General features: G+C 40.2%; 1 protein-coding gene across 2 annotated transcripts in view; it reads right to left on the reverse strand.

Moving 5' to 3' along the window:
- The window catches only part of LOC138306962 (peroxisomal ATPase PEX1-like), a 43472-nt gene extending 37195 nt beyond the window's left edge, over nucleotides 1-6277 (reverse strand). The window contains exons 1-6 of one of the 2 annotated variants that reach the window (XM_069247559.1): nucleotides 6104-6277; nucleotides 5006-5155; nucleotides 4665-4769; nucleotides 4297-4411; nucleotides 2625-3655; nucleotides 872-995 (exon numbers count right to left, since the gene is read on the reverse strand). In XM_069247559.1, the coding sequence (XP_069103660.1) occupies nucleotides 872-995; nucleotides 2625-3655; nucleotides 4297-4411; nucleotides 4665-4769; nucleotides 5006-5155; nucleotides 6104-6202 (1624 nt within the window). In that variant the 5' untranslated portion in view covers nucleotides 6203-6277. The remainder of the gene's footprint in view (nucleotides 1-871; nucleotides 996-2624; nucleotides 3656-4296; nucleotides 4412-4664; nucleotides 4770-5005; nucleotides 5156-6103) is intronic. The other variant, XM_069247560.1, reaches the window with a different exon arrangement.
- Between the last annotated feature and the right edge of the window lie 13299 nt (nucleotides 6278-19576).

Consider the following 19576-nt stretch of genomic DNA (forward strand, 5'->3'; position numbering starts at 1 on the left):
AAAAGTGGTGGGGGTCTTATTTGCGGTGAACCTGTGTGATAACATCGATTTTTGAAGTCGCCATGCTGGATTTTTTAATGTTCTGTCATTGTTGTAACAGTCGTTTGATAGATGGTTAATAGCATGATGTTCAAGTATTGCTAATAATACGGTATGTTTTTATAACATTTTTTTTTTTTTTTGAGTTACGGGATAGTATCTGAAATTTATTTTCAATATCCATGGTGGGAATAGCACCACATTGTGTTTCTTCATGAAAATACAGTGTAACTTGGTTGATACGAACTCGGATAATTCGACAACCCGGCTTAATACGAAGTACTTTGCCGGTCCCGACCGATTCCCTCTTTCTCTTTGTATAAATAACTCGGATAATTCGAATTCGGAAAACTCGAAGAACTCGGATAATACGAAGTAAATTTTGGGTCCCGAAGACAAAAAATTATACATAAAAAGTTCTTATAACTCGAAATGAGAGTTTTTGGACAACGAGTTCTCCGAAAAATGCCTATTTTCTTTTTCATGAATCTGCTGTAGAACAGCATTTCATAATATATATCTCGGTTTTATTGTTATAATTTTGCAACTACCATCGGCGATTTTGACATCTCTCTTGTTCACATCATTTTATGACATGGAACTAGTCTATATATATACCAAAGGTAAATAGAGCTCGTACAGTTAGGACATGAGATACTCGCTTTATGTCGTAACTACCCGGGATAACTCACGATAGTAGTTATCTCAGTGTACTTCGAGTTCGTATCGAAATCAACCGATTTTCCACTGTACTCCAAATATAGATAGTAATTTCCACTAAAACATCTATGGATGGTTGCAAATGCTTTCAGAGGGACGGAAATGTACTTACCATGAAACAGAGGTATTTTCACCATAACACCAGGAAACACTACCAGAGGCAAGCCCTTGTCAGTGGAATATTTCAGCCAGTTGATGAACGCCTTCACAATCATAAAACCCGTCATCTGGCTCGGCTGAGGAAAAAAACACATCACATTTCATACAGTTTTACCAATTCGGACTGATATCCAATTTATCACAATTCCAAATTAAAATACATTAGATAACAAGATTAGATAACATTACAACAGCAGAATACCTCACGGACAAAAAAATCTTTACCTGGTATTTAGAAGTAGTATTTAAAAAAGATATTGTACTACATAAATGATGAATATGATGTACAATCAAACCTGTCTTTAAATGACACCATAGTATAAACAGGTGTCTTTCATAGTCGGTTTGACAGTACATGGTGTCCAACTTCAAAGATCTTTTGTTTATACAATGAATGATAAAGTCACAAAGAATATGCCACTTATTAGAAATTTGTATTTCATTAAATCAGGAAAACTAGCATAACTGATAATGAAATGAATACAATTTTTTCAAACATTGTTTCACAAAGTATATAGGTGTTTATAAAACATATTATTACATTATCACTGCTGGTTATTATTTTATTACTTAGTATATAATTAACTTAAGGAAATCCAATTTACCACAGATCCTACAGGATGTAGTTCGTAGGGTGCGATGCTTGATTGGGGAAGGACTTCAACTTACCACAGTTCCTACAGGATATAGTTGGTAGGGTGCAATGCTTGATTGGATTGGGGCTACAACTTACCACAGATCCTACAGGATATAGTTGGTAGGGTGCAGTGGTGGATTGGGCTACAATTTACCACAGATCCTACAGGATATAGTTGGTAGGGTGCAGTGCTGGATTGGATTGGGGCTACAATTTACCACAGATCTTACAGGATATAGTTAGTAGGGTGCAGTCCTGGATTGGGTTGGGGGTAAATCTTACCACATATCCTATAGGATATAGTTGGTAGGGTGCAGTGCTGGATTGGGTTGGGGCTACAATTTACCACAGATCCCACAGGATATAGTTGGTAGTGTGCGGAGCTGGATTGGGTTGGGGCTACAATTTACCACAGATCCCACAGGATGTAGTTGGTAGTATGCGTTGCTGGATTGGGTTGGGGCTACAATTTACCACAGATCCCACAGGATATAGTTGGTAGTGTGCGGTGCTGGATTGGGGCAGGACTACAACTTACAACAGATCCTACAGGATATAGTTGGTAGGGTGCAGTGCTGGATTGATTGGGGCTACAACTTACCACAGATCCTACAGGATATAGTTGGTAGGGTCAGTGCTGGAATTGGATTGGGGCCACAACTTACCACAGATCCTACAGGATATAGTTGGTAGGGTGCAGCGCTGGATTGGATTGGGGCTACAACTTACCACAGATCCTACAGGATATAGTTAGTAGGGTGCAGTGTGCTGGATTGGGTTGGGGCTACATCTTACCACAGATCCTACAGGATATAGTTGGTAGGGTGCAGTGCTGGATTGGATTGGGACTACAACTTACCACAGGGGCTACAACTTACCACAGATCCTACAGGATATAGTTGGTAGGGTGCAGTGCTGGATTGGGTTGGGGCTACAACTTACCACAGATCCTATCGGATATAGTTGGTAGGGTGCAGTGCTGGATTGGGTTGGGGCTACAACTTACCACAGATCCTACAGGATATAGTTGGTAGGGTGCAGTGCTGGATGGATTGGGACTACAACTTACCACTGATCCTACAGGATATAGTTGGTAGGGTGCAGTGCTGGATTGGGGTGGGGCTACTGTTTGTAACCACACCTTCCTTGTGACATCAAGCTCCAACAGTCGTCGTAATAAATTGTTTATAATCACATGACCTGGCACACACTGTTGTTCCTGTAGTAAAGTTAATACCATGTGTTCATAGTTCTTATCACAGCTCATCTTTTTATTATCGATAACGACAACTCTCACGAAGCAACTGACGGGCTTACTTTCTTTATCAGATCGACTGCTTGATGACATTGACGACGTTGAATTTGCTGATCCACTTAATTTTTTCTGAACACTTTTACTGTCGACTGGTTCCTCCTCTTTCTCTTTCTTCTGCGTGATTATTTGTTTTTCAAATTCCTCCTTAGGGGTGACGAGTTTTGTCAACCTAGCGTAGAAATACTGGGGGATTTCACCAACATCATGGTTAATTTGTTCTTGAATGTCATTATAATTAACAAATACTGTAGCAGGTTGCTGCAAAAACAAGGATTTCTCATTGGAGTCTGATAACTCATCTTTAAAACTGTCCTTTAAACTTTTAGCTAGTATATTATAGCTAACTTTGAGAGACTGGACACGCAGAACGAAGTTCATTCCAACAGGAAACATGTCAGGTTTTTGAACCAAATCATTATGTTTTAGATTTGCAGGAAGACTTTGAAGCTTTGCATTAATTTTCTGTACACCTAGCACCCAAGGTATAAGCTCCTTCCAACCCCAGCGAGACGGTGATTCGTTTTCCGACGACGATGACGGCCCTCCTCCATCAGAGGAATCTCGCCGACTTCCAGCTTTTGAACTCTGCTTGCTGTCATCACTCTGGCCACTGTTACTTGATAACCTTTTGAAGTGGCCTTTGAAGGACTCGTGCGATTGGCTAGACTTTGTTGATGTACCGCTAGTTGTCAAGTTTGTGTTACCAGTATTCCTAACCTTCGGTGAAACGATCACCTCCGTCTCATTTTTCAGAATGACACAGCTTTTATTAGGGTCAACAGTACCTATTGGTAATGAAAAAAACCTTTTGTTTTTATGAGAGATATCATTAGAAGAAACTGGTTGATTCTAAATTAATGATTGGTTAATCATTACATAAGCATTCAACATTAATTACAGCTAATGAACAGAATTTAAGTTTAGCTCTTCGGTTCCAAATTCATTTAATATGTTGGTTTTTTTGCATTAAATGCTGTAATCATTTAGTTATCCTAAAATCTAATTCATTCATTTCATTATTTCTGTTATTGAGAAATCTTTATTTATTTTTTCAATTCAAATAGTAAAATGATACCCAAACTTTAAAATTCTTGTATAAGATTGAAAATTATCTTACCAATTGATCATGTTTGACAATAAATATTTTCTTTAGATGGTTTGATAGTCCATGTATATGACTTGTGTTCAGCATTCAAAATTACATTTACTGATGAATACATAGAAGTTCTTTTATTAAAAATAATCACCTTTATATACCATGATATAGGCTTACTTGAAGATTCAGATGATTTCAATGTTTTAAAAGTATCACTTATGATATTATTTTAATCTATAAATGTGCTTCAAAATTCTTGTGGAATACTTTCTAAAGGCATAATATTTCAACACTGAAAGGAAACACATCAGTTTCAGATGAATGACTTACCGATTTTGAGGAAGACACAGGTAGTTTTCTCCACCCATACAGGTAAAACCTGACCTTTCCACACCACTCTCACCTGATCTAACAGGTGATTTTCTATATAGCCTGCATGTCGCTCCTGTAAAATCACACAAAAACTTAAGTTAAGTTCATAAAATTAAAGGTAATATTGGTGTGCAGTTTTATCAACCCAGTTTTAATGCATTTAACATGACTTCTCACAAAAATAGAATTTTTTTTTTAATCAACAACAAATAATTTTAGAACCCAGAGTGTCAATGACCATCTTGATTAATAACCTTTGGCTTTCTATTTTATAGTAAAGCCAGTTGATCATCATGATTTATATCTTCTATGTTTAGCTGACTCACCAGTATCTCCCAATCATCAGTTGATAGGGGTTCTACAGACACCTGTGTGGCTCCATGAACACCAGGGGTGTGTCGAACAATCACCTGGAAGAAAATATTGATTGTCTGAAATAAAAATTTTATTACACAAATATATATCCAATAATAGGCTTACTGCACCGCCTTATAGCCTATTATTCCATAAAAGTTTTGGTTATAAATTTGTAACAACAATGTACAGTCACAAAGTTTAATGTCACAACATGACCTTGATATATCAAATTCGAAGAAACTCTAAGTATAAGTTAAATTTTTTTTTCAATAATGCTATAGATTGGCATTGTTATCATATTTCATCATACCTGATCCCCATCCTTCAGTCCCAGTTTACTGCCGTACAGGCCATTGATTTGTAACACTCCATCTGTCCCAGCATTTGTCCTGATTACCTCCCCTGACCAGCTCACAAACACTTTGGAGTCATCTCCAAAGGTCAATTCAAATGTGCTAACCTGAAGAATGAAATATTTAACTCATTTTGATACGACTCACCACTATCTTGTATATATATATATAGTGATTACATTTTTCTAGACTTTTCAATTTTCTAAACTCTTGCAAACCTGTATAATCTAGCTGACCTCTCATATTAAAATCAGTATCTGATGATCACAATTTAATCCCATCATATAAGTTCATTATGGTAGCATGCCATATATATATTCTATATTATGATAATTCATATAACTATAGTATAGTACATTGTCGTAAGTAACAGGTTGAAAGTTGAATTGATTACTGCATTGACAAGAGATAAACACTACCATTACTACAATATGTCCTTGGTCCAAACACTTGACTCGAGAAAAAGTTTTCTCTAGTCAGAACATAGATCTGTCTTAGATTTAAATTAAATGATAGTTTTTGCTACACCAAACAAAAGTCTGTCAGATGTTATGTCCAGAGGAAATGTATTTATTCTAGTCTTTAACATTAATACAAAATGAATACAAAATAATATCCTAAAAGCATGGTAATATCAAAATAAATAGTCTGTTATTCCTGCTTGCAAATTTCTATTTTTTCTAGATCAATATAAGAGTTAGTACAAAAACTATACTGCAGAATTGGGAGCGGAGGGGTTGGGTTAAAATGTCAAGGGACTGGAAACCCGTGCATGTAAGGACAGAAGTCCTGTCCTGTCCCATTGTGTCACGGTCCATCCCAATTTTTATTCCAAAGGCGATGGTTTGATATTAATGAATTGAAAGTCTGATTATTCAATTTAGTTGAGGATAATGCTAATAATGAAGAACTAGAATATATACAATCAATTGCAATCAAATGAATCTTCGAGATAAACCTAATGCATTCTATGTAATGCTGTACATCTCAAATATTGTAAGAATCCGGATGCAGACGATTTTTCTAGATTGATGGAGAAACGCATGACGCTTTACCTCGCCATTTTTCGATGCTGACTTGCAAACATCTGGTGGAAGGGCAACAAAACAATTCTTCTCGGCGACGAACCTAACAGTCACCACATGAAAGCTCATTCTGCTGCCTGCTCAGCAAAATATAAATTATCTTTCTGTCGAGTGGGTGTGAAAGTGTCTGTAGTCGGCCATCTTTAAATCATGACTTCCGGTTTAACGAAGTCAAAGGGGCGTAACTCGTGCGACCTTGTTGCTACCACCTTTCATTATTCAGCTAAAAAACTGTTCATGCTTATAGCATGAGTGCAAATGGAAAATCATCAAGAAAAATGATTTTGAAGTGTTTTGAAAGATAATGCTACTTTTTACGTGTTGCTTAAACGGTTTTATTATAAAGTAACAGGATTTTATTATAGTTAACGTTACAGTAGGTAATTTGATATCCGACCTAACGTGACGCTACCCAAATTGGTACGCTACCCAAAGGATTCATATACGTCCTTGTATATATGAAGCAGAATTTTCAGTTTACACTCTAAACTGACAATAACTGTCCTTAACAAAAATTAGGGTGATTAACAGTGACTGTGACAATTTTCATGTGTCATAATTCTTTCCGTTGCTTACTATCTCTATTTAAACATGAAAATAATGAAATTGTGAAAAAATCCGGGAAACGACGTCGTGCGACAACCATAAAAACACCATATATTACAAATATCAATGGCAGTTTATAGGTGAAATATTCTAAGTTCATTTTAATATAACTAATCTACAAAACAAAACAAACAAAAAAATAACCCTTAAGATTACACTATTTTCAGACGTCTACAAATCTAGACACATATAGAAAACCGCTGACACTTGCCATTGATATTAAAATTGATGGATATATCAATCGTGGATCACAAATTAAAATGGCTGTCATGTCTATCGTCAAGCAATCATCGAAATTATAGAAAGTTATCATATTAATTTTGAATGAAGAATTAGGATCGTAACAAAGTAGTTTGGGTAATGATATAAATAAAATCAACTTGTATAATATATATACTTCCGAGAAATGCATTTAATTCACTGTGGTAGTCTAGATAGATAAATGCATTATTTATTCCTTGGTGCATTTTTGAGTCGTAATTATGCCTTGATTCCAAATAGCTTCCTGTATTTCATAATGATATTTAACAATAGATACTGCATATTTACAATGAAAGGAAAAGACTAAACACAAAAGTGATTTGCGTTATGGGCAGTGAATCAGAGTAATGGGGTTGAACCATACCATTGGGGAATGTACCATAGTTATGGGGAGTTCACCGTAGTAATGGGGGTTGTACCATAGTAATGAGGAGTGTACCATAGTAATGAGAAGTGTACCATAGTAATGGGGATAATACCATAGTAATGGGGAGTGTATCCATAGTAATGGGGAGTGTACCATAGTAATGGGGAGTGTACCATAGTAATGGGGAGTGTACCATAGTAATGGGGAGTGTACCATAGTAATGGGGAGTGTACCATAGTAATGAGGAGTGTACCATAGTAATGGGGAGTGTACCATAGTAATGGGGAGTGTACCATAGTAATGAGGAGTGTACCATAGTAATGGGGAGTGTACCATAGTAATGAGGAGTGTACCATAGTATTGACGAGTGTACCATACTAATAGGGAGTGCACCATAGTAATGGGGAGGTAATCATAGTAATGAGGAGTGTACCATAGTAATAGGGAGTGTACCATAGTAATGGGGAGTGTACCATAGCAATGAGGAGTGTACCATAGTAATGGGGTGTGTACCATAGTAATGGGGGTTGTACCATAGTAATGAGGAGTGTACCATAGTAATGACAAGTGTACCATAGTAATGGGGGGGTTGTACCATAGTAATGGGGAGTGTACCATAGTAATTGGGAGTGTACCATAGTAATGGGGAGTGTACCATAGCAATGAGGAGTGTACCATGGTAATGAGGAGTGTACCATAGTAATGGGGAGTGTACCATAGCAATGAGGAGTGTACCATGGTAATGAGGGAGTGTACCATAGTAATGGGGAGTGTACCATAGTAATTGTGAGTAAACCATAGTAATGGGGAGTGTACCATAGTAATGAGGAGTGTACCATAGTAATGGGGAGTGTACCATAGTAATTGTGAGTAAACCATAGTAATGGGGAGTGTACCATAGTAATTGTGAGTAAACCATAGTAATGGGGAGTGTACCATAGTAATGGGAGTCTACCATAGTAATGGGGAGGTTACCATAGTAATGAGGAGTGTACCATAGCAATGAGGAGTGTACCATAGTTATGGGGAGTATACCATAGTAATGGTGAGGTAATCATAGTAATGAGGAGTGTACCATAGTAATGAGGAGTGTACAATAGTAATGACGAGTGTACCATAGTAATGAGGAGTGTACCATAGTAATGGGGAGTGTACCATAGTAATGGGGAATGTACCATAGTAATGAGGAGTGTACAATAGTAATGGGGAGTGTACCATAGTAATGAGGAGTGTACCATAGTAATGGGGAGTGTACCATAGTAATGGGGAGTGTACCATAGTAATGGGAGTGTACCATAGTAATGGGAGTGTACCATAGTAATGGGGAGTGTACCATAGTAATGGGGAGTGTACCATAGTAATGGGAGTGTACCATAGTAATGAGGAGTGTACCATAGTAATGGGGAGTGTACCATAGTAATGGGGAGTGACCATAGTAATGAGGAGTGTACCATAGTCATGAGGAGTGTACCATAGTAATGGGGAGTGTACCATATTAATGGGGAGTGTACCATAGTAATGGGGAGTGTACCATAGTAATGGGGAGTGTACCATAGTAATGGGGAGTGTACCATAGTAATGGGGAGTGTACCATAGTAATGAGGAGTGTACCATAGTAATGGGGAGTGTACCATAATGGGGGTGTACCATAGTAATGAGGAGTGTACCATAGTAATGAGGAGTGTACCATAGTAATGGGGAGTGTACCATAGTAATGGGGAGTGTACCATAGTAATGGGGAGTGTACCATAGTAATGAGGAGTGTACCATAGTAATGAGGAGTGTACCATAGTAATGGGGAGTGTACCATAGTAATGAGGAGTGTACCATAGTAATGGGAGTGTACCATAGTAATGAGGAGTGTACCATAGTAATGGGGAGTGTACCATAGTAATTGAGGAGTGTACCATAGTAATGGGAGTGTACCATAGTAATGGGGAGTGTACCATAGTAATGGGGAGTGTACCATAGTAATGAGGAGTGTACCATAGTAATGGGGAGTGTACCATAGTAATGAGGAGTGTACCATAGTAATGGGGAGTGTACCATAGTAATGGGGAGTGTACCATAGTAATGGGGAGTGTACCATAGTAATGGGAGTGTACCATAGTAATGAGGAGTGTACCATAGTAATGAGGAGTGTACCATAGTAATGAGGAGTGTACCATAGTAATGGGAGTGTACCATAGTAATGGGGAGTGTACCATAGTAATGGGGAGTGTACCATAGTAATGAGGAGTGTACCATAGTAATGGGGAGTGTACCATAGTAATGAGGAGTGTACCATAGTAATGGGGAGTGTACCATAGTAATGAGGAGTGTACCATAGTAATGGGAGTGTACCATAGTAATGAGGAGTGTACCATAGTAATGAGGGAGTGTACCATAGTAATGGGAGTGTACCATAGTAATGAGGAGTGTATACCATAGTAATGAGGAGTGTACCATAGTAATGGGGAGTGTACCATAGTAATGGGGAGTGTACCATAGTAATGAGGAGTGTACCATAGTAATGGGGAGTGTACCATAGTAATGAGGAGTGTACCATAGTAATGAGGAGTGTACCATAGTAATGGGAGTGTACCATAGTAATGGGGAGTGTACCATAGTAATGGGGAGTGTACCATAGTAATGGGGAGTGTACCATAGTAATGGGGAGTGTACCATAGTAATGGGGAGTGTACCATAGTAATGGGGAGTGTACCATAGTAATGGGGAGTGTACCATAGTAAGTGTAAGGGGAGTGTACCATAGTAATGGGGAGTGTACCATAGTAATGGGGAGTGTACCATAGTAATGGGGAGTGTACCATAGTAATGGGGAGTGTACCATAGTAATGGGGAGTGTACCATAGTAATGGGGAGTGTACCATAGTAATGGGGAGTGTACCATAGTAATGGGGGTGTACCATAGTAATGGGGAGTGTACCATAGTAATGGGGAGTGTACCATAGTAATGAGGGGTGTACCATAGTAATGGGGAGTGTACCATAGTAATGGGGAGTGTACCATAGTAATGAGGGGTGTACCATAGTAATGGGGAGTGTACCATAGTAATGGGGAGTGTACCATAGTAATGGGGAGTGTACCATAGTAATGGGGAGTGTACCATAGTAATGGGAGTGTACCATAGTAATGGGGAGTGTACCATAGTAATGGGGAGTGTAACCATAGTAATGAGGAGTGTACCATAGTAATGGGGAGTGTACCATAGTAATGGGGAGTGTAACCATAGTAATGAGGAGTGTACCATAGTAATGGGGAGTGTACCATAGTAATGGGGAGTGTACCATAGTAATGGGGAGTGTACCATAGTAATGGGGAGTGTACCATAGTAATGGGGAGTGTACCATAGTAATGAGGAGTGTACCATAGTAATGGGGAGTGTACCATAGTAATGGGGAGTGTACCATAGTAATGAGGAGTGTACCATAGTAATGGGGAGTGTACCATAGTAATGGGGAGTGTACCATAGTAATGGGGAGTGTACCATAGTAATGGGGAGTGTACCATAGTAATGGGAGTGTACCATAGTAATGAGGAGTGTACCATAGTAATGGGGAGTGTACCATAGTAATGGGAGTGTACCATAGTAATGGGGAGTGTACCATAGTAATGGGGAGTGTACCATAGTAATGGGGAGTGTACCATAGTAATGGGGAGTGTACCATAGTAATGGGGAGTGTACCATAGTAATGAGGAGTGTACCATAGTAATGGGGAGTGTACCATAGTAATGGGGAGTGTACCATAGTAATGGGGAGTGTACCATAGTAATGGGGAGTGTACCATAGTAATGGGGAGTGTACCATAGTAATGGGAGTGTACCATAGTAATGGGGAGTGTACCATAGTAATGGGGAGTGTACCATAGTAATGAGGAGTGTACCATAGTAATGGGAAGTGTACCATAGTAATGGGGAGTGTACCATAGTAATGGGGAGTATACCATAGTAATGGGGAGGTAATCATAGTAATGAGGAGTGTACCATAGTAATGAGGAGTGTACCATAGTAATGGGGAGTGTACCATAGTAATGGGGAGTGTACCATAGTAATGGGGAGTGTACCATAGTAATGGGGAGTGTACCATAGTAATGGGAGAGTGTACCATAGTAATGGGGAGTGTACCATAGTAATGGGGAGTGTACCATAGTAATGGGGAGTGTACCATAGTAATGGGGAGTGTACCATAGTAATGGGGAGTGTACCATAGTAATGGGGAGTGTACCATAGTAATGGGGAGTGTACCATAGTAATGGGAGTGTACCATAGTAATGGGGAGTGTACCATAGTAATGGGGAGTGTACCATAGTAATGGGGAGTGTACCATAGTAATGGGGAGTGTACCATAGTAATGGGGAGTGTACCATAGTAATGAGGAGTGTACCATAGTAATGGGAGTGTACCATATTAATGGGGAGTGTACCATAGTAATGAGGAGTGTACCATAGTAATGGGGAGTGTACCATAGTAATGGGAAGTGTACCATAGTAATTGTGAGTGTACCATAGTAATGGGAAGTGTACCATAGTAATTGTGAGTGTACCATGGTAATGGGGAGTATACCATAGTAATGAGGAGTGTATCATAGTAATGGGGAGTGTACCATAGTAATGAGGAGTGTACCATAGTAATGGGGAGTGTACCATAGTAATGAGGAGTGTACCATAGTAATGGGGAGTGTACCATAGTAATGGGGAGTGTACCATAGTAATGAGGAGTGTACCATAGTAATGGGGAGTGTACCATAGTAATGGGGAGTGTACCATAGTAATGAGGAGTGTACCATAGTAATGGGGAGTGTACCATAGTAATGGGAGTGTACCATAGTAATGGGGAGTGTACCATAGTAATGGGGAGTGTACCATAGTAATGGAGTGTACCATAGTAATGGGGAGTGTACCATAGTAATGGGAGTGTACCATAGTAATGAGGAGTGTACCATAGTAATGGGGAGTGTACCATAGTAATGAGGAGTGTACCATAGTAATGAGGAGTGTACCATAGTAATGAGGAGTGTACCATAGTAATGGGGAGTGTACCATAGTAATGGGGAGTGTACCATAGTAATGGGGAGTGTACCATAGTAATGGGGAGTGTACCATAGTAATGGGGAGTGTACCATAGTAATGGGGAGTGTACCATAGTAATGGGGAGTGTACCATAGTAATGGGAGTGTACCATAGTAATGGGGAGTGTACCATAGTAATGGGGAGTGTACCATAGTAATGAGGTGTGTACCATAGTAATGGGGAGTGTACCATAGTAATGGGGAGTGTACCATAGTAATGGGGAGTGTACCATAGTAATGGGGAGTGTACCATAGTAATGGGGAGTGTACCATAGTAATGAGGAGTGTACCATAGTAATGGGGAGTGTACCATAGTAATGGGAAGTGTACCATAGTAATTGTGAGTGTACCATAGTAATGGGGAGTGTACCATAGTAATGGGGAGTGTACCATAGTAATGTGAGTGTACCATAGTAATGGGGAGTATACCATAGTAATGGGGAGTGTACCATAGTAATGGGGAGTGTACCATAGTAATGGGGAGTGTACCATAGTAATGAGGAGTGTACCATAGTAATGGGGAGTGTACCATAGTAATGGGGAGTGTACCATAGTAATGGGGAGTGTACCATAGTAATTGTGAGTGTACCATAGTAATGGGGAGTGTACCATAGTAATGGGGAGTGTACCATAGTAATGGGGAGTGTACCATAGTAATGGGGAGTGTACCATAGTAATGGGATGTGTACCATAGTAATGAGGAGTGTACCATAGTAATGGGGAGTGTTACCATAGTAATGGGAGTGTACCATAGTAATGGGAGTGTACCATAGTAATGGGAGTGTACCATAGTAATGGGGAGTGTACCTAGTAAGGTACTAGTAATGGGGAGTGTACCATAGTAATGGGGAGTGTACCATAGTAATGGGGAGTGTACCATAGTAAGATAGTATGGGTGTACCATAGTAATGGGGAGTGTACCATAGTAATGGGGAGTGTACCATAGTAATGGGGAGTGTACCATAGTAATAGGGAGTGTACCATAGTAATGGGGGTTGTACCATAGTAATGGGGAGTGTACCATAGTAATGGGGAGTGTACCATAGTAATGGGGAGTGTACCATAGTAATGAGGAGTGTACCATAGTAATGGGGAGTGTACCATAGTAATGAGGAGTGTACCATAGTAATGGGGAGTGTACCATAGTAATGGGGAGTGTACCATAGTAATGGGGAGTGTACCATAGTAATGGGGAGTGTACCATAGTAATGGGGAGTGTACCATAGTAATGGGGAGTGTACCATAGTAATGGGGAGTGTACCATAGTAATGGGGAGTGTACCATAGTAATGGGAGTGTACCATAGTAATGGGGAGTGTACCATAGTAATGAGGAGTGTACCATAGTAATGAGGAGTGTACCATAGTAATGGGGAGTGTACCATAGTAATGGGGAGTGTACCATAGTAATGGGGAGTGTACCATAGTAATGGGGAGTGTACCATAGTAATGGGGAGTGTACCATAGTAATGGGGAGTGTACCATAGTAATGGGGAGTGTACCATAGTAATGAGGAGTGTACCATAGTAATGGGGAGTGTACCATAGTAATGGGGAGTGTACCATAGTAATGGGGAGTGTACCATAGTAATGGGGAGTGTACCATAGTAATGAGGGAGTGTACCATAGTGTATTGGGGAAGTGTACCATAGTAATGAGGGAGTGTACCATAGTAATGGGGAGTGTACCATAGTAATGGGGAGTGTACCATAGTAATGGGGAGTGTACCATAGTAATGGGGAGTGTACCATAGTAATGGGGAGTGTACCATAGTAATGGGGAGTGTACCATAGTGTAATCATAGTAATGGGGAGTGTACCATAGTAATGGGGAGTGTACCATAGTAATGAGGAGTGTACCATAGTAATGGGGAGTGTACCATAGTAATGGGGAGTGTACCATAGTAATGGGGAGTGTACCATAGTAATGAGGAGTGTACCATAGTAATGGGGAGTGTACCATAGTAATGGGGAGTGTACCATAGTAATGGGGAGTGTACCATAGTAATGGGGAGTGTACCATAGTAATGGGGAGTGTACCATAGTAATGAGGAGTGTACCATAGTAATGGGGAGTGTACCATAGTAATGGGGAGTGTACCATAGTAATGGGGAGTGTACCATAGTAATGAGGAGTGTACCATAGTAATGGGGAGTGTACCATAGTAATGGGGAGTGTACCATAGTAATGGGGAGTGTACCATAGTAATGGGGAGTGTACCATAGTAATGGGGAGTGTACCATAGTAATGGGGAGTGTACCATAGTAATGGGGAGTGTACCATAGTAATGGGAGTGTACCATAGTAATGGGGAGTGTACCATAGTAATGAGGAGTGTACCATAGTAATGGGGAGTGTACCATAGTAATGGGGAGTGTACCATAGTAATGAGGAGTGTACCATAGTAATGGGGAGTGTACCATAGTAATGGGGAGTGTACCATAGTAATGGGGAGTGTACCATAGTAATGGGGAGTGTACCATAGTAATGGGGAGTGTACCATAGTAATGGGGAGTGTACCATAGTATACCATAGTAATGGGAGTGTACCATAGTAATGGGGAGTGTACCATAGTAATGGGGAGTGTACCATAGTAATGAGGAGTGTACCATAGTAATGGGGAGTGTACCATAGTAATGGGGAGTGTACCATAGTAATGGGGAGTGTACCATAGTAATGGGGAGTGTACCATAGTAATGAGGAGTGTACCATAGTAATGGGGAGTGTACCATAGTAATGGGGAGTGTACCATAGTAATGGGGAGTGTACCATAGTAATGGGGAGTGTACCATAGTAATGAGGAGTGTACCATAGTAATGAGGAGTGTACCATAGTAATGAGGAGTGTACCATAGTAATGGGGAGTGTACCATAGTAATGAGGAGTGTACCATAGTAATGAGGAGTGTACCATAGTAATGGGGATGTGGGACCATAGTAATGTACATAGTAATGAGGAGTGTACCATAGTAATGGGAGTGTACCATAGTAATGGGGAGTGTACCATAGTAATGGGGAGTGTACCATAGTAATGAGGAGTGTACCATAGTAATGGAGTGGTACCATAGTAATGAGGAGTGTACCATAGTAATGAGGAGTGTACCATAGTAATGGGGAGTGTACCATAGTAATGGGGAGTGTACCATAGTAATGGGGAGTGTACCATAGTAATGGGGAGTGTACCATAGTAATGGGGAGTGTACCATAGTAATGGGGAGTGTACCATAGTAATGGGGAGTGTACCATAGTAATGGGGAGTGTACCATAGTAATGGGGAGTGTACCATAGTAATTGGGAGTGTACCATAGTAATGGGGAGTGTACCATAGTAATGGGGAGTGTACCATAGTAATGGGGAGTGTACCATAGTAATGGGGAGTGTACCATAGTAATGGGGAGTGTACCATAGTAATGGGGAGTGTACCATAGTAATGGGGAGGTTACCATAGTAATGGGGAGTGTACCATAGTAATGGGGAGTGTACCATAGTAATGAGGAGTGTACCATAGTAATGAGGAGTGTACCATAGTAATGGGGAGTGTACCATAGTAATGGGGAGTGTACCATAGTAATGGGGAGTGTACCATAGTAATGAGGAGTGTACCATAGTAATGGGGAGTGTACCATAGTAATGGGGAGTGTACCATAGTAATGGGGAGTGTACCATAGTAATGAGGAGTGTACCATAGTAATGGGGAGTGTACCATAGTAATGGGGAGTGTACCATAGTAATGGGGAGTGTACCATAGTAATGGGGAGTGTACCATAGTAATGGGGAGTGTACCATAGTAATGAGGGTGTTGTACCATAGTAATGGGGAGTGTACCATAGTAATGGGGAGTGTACCATAGTAATGGGGAGTGTACCATAGTAATGGGGAGTGTACCATAGTAATGGGGAGTGTACCATAGTAATGGGGAGTGTACCATAGTAATGAGGAGTGTACCATAGTAATGGGGAGTGTACCATAGTAATGGGGAGTGTACCATAGTAATGGGGAGTGTACCATAGTAATGGGGAGTGTACCATAGTAATGGGGAGTGTACCATAGTAATGGGGAGTGTACCATAGTAATGGGGAGTGTACCATAGTAATGGGGAGTGTACCATAGTAATGGGAGTGTACCATAGTAATGGGAGTGTACCATAGTAATGGGAGTGTACCATAGTAATGGGGAGTGTACCATAGTAATGGGGAGTGTACCATAGTAATGGGGAGTGTACCATAGTAATGGGAGTGTACCATAGTAATGGGAGTGTACCATAGTAATGGGGAGTGTACCATAGTAATGAGGAGTGTACCATGGTAATGGGGAGTGTACCATAGTAATGGGGAGTGTACCATAGTAATGAGGAGTGTACCATAGTAATGGGGAGTGTACCATAGTAATGGGGAGTGTACCATAGTAATGGGGAGTGTACCATAGTAATGAGGAGTGTACCATAGTAATGAGGAGTGTACCATAGTAATGAGGAGTGTACCATAGTAATGGGGAGTGTACCATAGTAATGGGGAGTGTACCATAGTAATGGGGAGTGTACCATAGTAATGGGGAGTGTACCATAGTAATGGGGAGTGTACCATAGTAATGGGGAGTGTACCATAGTAATGAGGAGTGTACCATTAGTAATGAGGAGTGTACCATAGTAATGATGAGTGTACCATAGTAAATGGGAGTGTACCATAGTAATGGGAGTGTACCTTGGTAATGGGGAGTGTACCATAGTAATGAGGAGTGTACCATAGTAATGGGGAGTGTACCATAGTAATGGGGAGTGTACCATAGTAATGGGGAGTGTACCATAGTAATGGGGAGTGTACCATAGTAATGGGGAGTGTACCATAGTAATGGGGAGTGTACCATAGTAATGGGGAGTGTACCATAGTAATGGGAGTGTACCTTAGTAATGGGGAGTGTACCATAGTAATGGGGAGTGTACCATAGTAATGGGGAGTGTACCATAGTAATGGGGAGTGTACCATAGTAATGGGAGTGTACCATAGTAATGGGAAGTGTACCATAGTAATGGGGAGTGTACCATAGTAATGGGGAGTGTACCATAGTAATGGGGAGTGTACCATAGTAATGGGGAGTGTACCATAGTAATGGGGAGTGTACCATAGTAATGGGGAGTGTACCATAGTAATGGGGAGGTTATCATAGTAATGAGGAGTGTACCATAGTAATGGGGAGTGTACCATAGTAATGGGGAGTGTACCATAGTAATGGGGAGTGTACCATAGTAATGGGGAGTGTACCATAGTAATGGGGTGTTGTACCATAGTAATGGGGAGTGTACCATAGTAATGGGGAGTGTACCATAGTAATGGGGAGTGTACCATAGTAATGGGGAGTGTACCATAGTAATGGGGAGTGTACCATAGTAATGGGAGTGTACCATAGTAATGGGGAGTGTACCATAGTAATGGGGAGTGTACCATAGTAATGGGGAGTGTACCATAGTAATGGGGAGTGTACCATAGTAATGGGGGAGTGTACCATAGTAATGAGGAGTGTACCATAGTAAGAGGGAGTGTACCATAGTAATGGGGAGTGTACCATAGTAATGGGGAGTGTACCATAGTAATGGGGAGTGTACCATAGTAATGGGGAGTGTACCATAGTAATGGGGAGTGTACCATAGTAATGGGGAGTGTACCATAGTAATGGGGAGTGTACCATAGTAATGGGGAGTGTACCATAGTAATGGGGAGTGTACCATGGTAATGGGGAGTGTACCATAGTAATGGGGAGTGTACCATAGTAATGGGGAGTGTACCATAGTAATGAGGAGTGTACCATAGTAATGGGGAGTGTACCATAGTAATGGGAAGTGTACCATTATAATGGGGAGTATACCATAGTAATAGGGGGTGTACAATAGTAATGGGGAGTGTACCATGGTAATGGGAGTATACCATGATAGTAATGGGGAGTGTACCATAGTAATAGGGGGTGTACAATAGTAATGGGGAGTGTACCATAGTAATGGGGAGTGTACCATGGTAATGGGGAGTGTACCATAGTAATGGAAAGTGTACCATAGTAATGGGGAGTGTACCATGGTAAGGGGGAGTAAACCATAGTAATAGGGAGTGTACAATAGTAATGGGGAGTGTACCATGGTAATGGGGAGTGTACCATATTAATCGGGAATATTTATACGTATATCATATAAGCGCCCCAGTTATTTGGAGTGAAAATTGTGTTACATATTGTTCGCGATATTTTTATTTTTTATCTTTATATCTGTAATTTAGATTGTGTTCTTTTTGTTTTTAAAACAATGCATGTGCACCATTGACGTCATGCCTATGATGTAATTATTTTCCAATGCTACCTGTCTTCTAGTATTACGTCAAATGCGCGGATTTGCGTCATATTCAAGTATTGTTGTTTTGGTAAACATCGTATTGTCTTTTCTACACTCTACAGGCGGACTTTGAGCACACCCAATCTGCCACTATCGCCTTACTCAGGATACGTTTGAAGAGGTCCACTTAACTCAAGTGGCTGTACTTGACGAATGTAATTTTCAATTGTCAATCTGTTTCTATGTGATATGTAAAACGTATAGTGTTCCCATGGAAACGGTTTACAGTTTTGGTGAGAACAACTTCAGCAAAAATATAGGTTACCATTGGATAACCAACTTAGTGGCGTCAAATGTTTTAACTCGAACCCGAATTTCTGGAAAGTCAATTCTATTCGGAGTGTTTTCTGCCGTCGACTGTACTGGCTCCGATTACCATATTCTAAAATGCCAATAAATCCTATTCAGGAAATCACAATACTTTGGACAATATCATTGTATAAAATGAACGATTGTTACCAAAAATATATGGCGATAAACTATTACTGGACTACATTTATGAAGGGCCGGTACCTGAAAATAAATACTAAATTATTAGTATAGCTTCTGATGTCATGTTTCCATAAGACATGGGCCTTGGACTATTAACACCAAAGTATTGTCGAATTTGTGTACAGCCATCTACAGGATCAGTATTACTAACTTATATGCAGGCGTTGAAGTACAAGAAATTAATTAAACGAAACACATATTTGGTTTTGAGCGTTATGTCAGAAATTTGATTAAAATGTATCCACGATTCTCCAGGGGTTACTTTCACTGGGGTGGATATA

This window comes from Argopecten irradians, chromosome 14 (genome assembly GCF_041381155.1).
Source record: "Argopecten irradians isolate NY chromosome 14, Ai_NY, whole genome shotgun sequence".
NCBI classification, from domain to species: domain Eukaryota; kingdom Metazoa; phylum Mollusca; class Bivalvia; order Pectinida; family Pectinidae; genus Argopecten; species Argopecten irradians.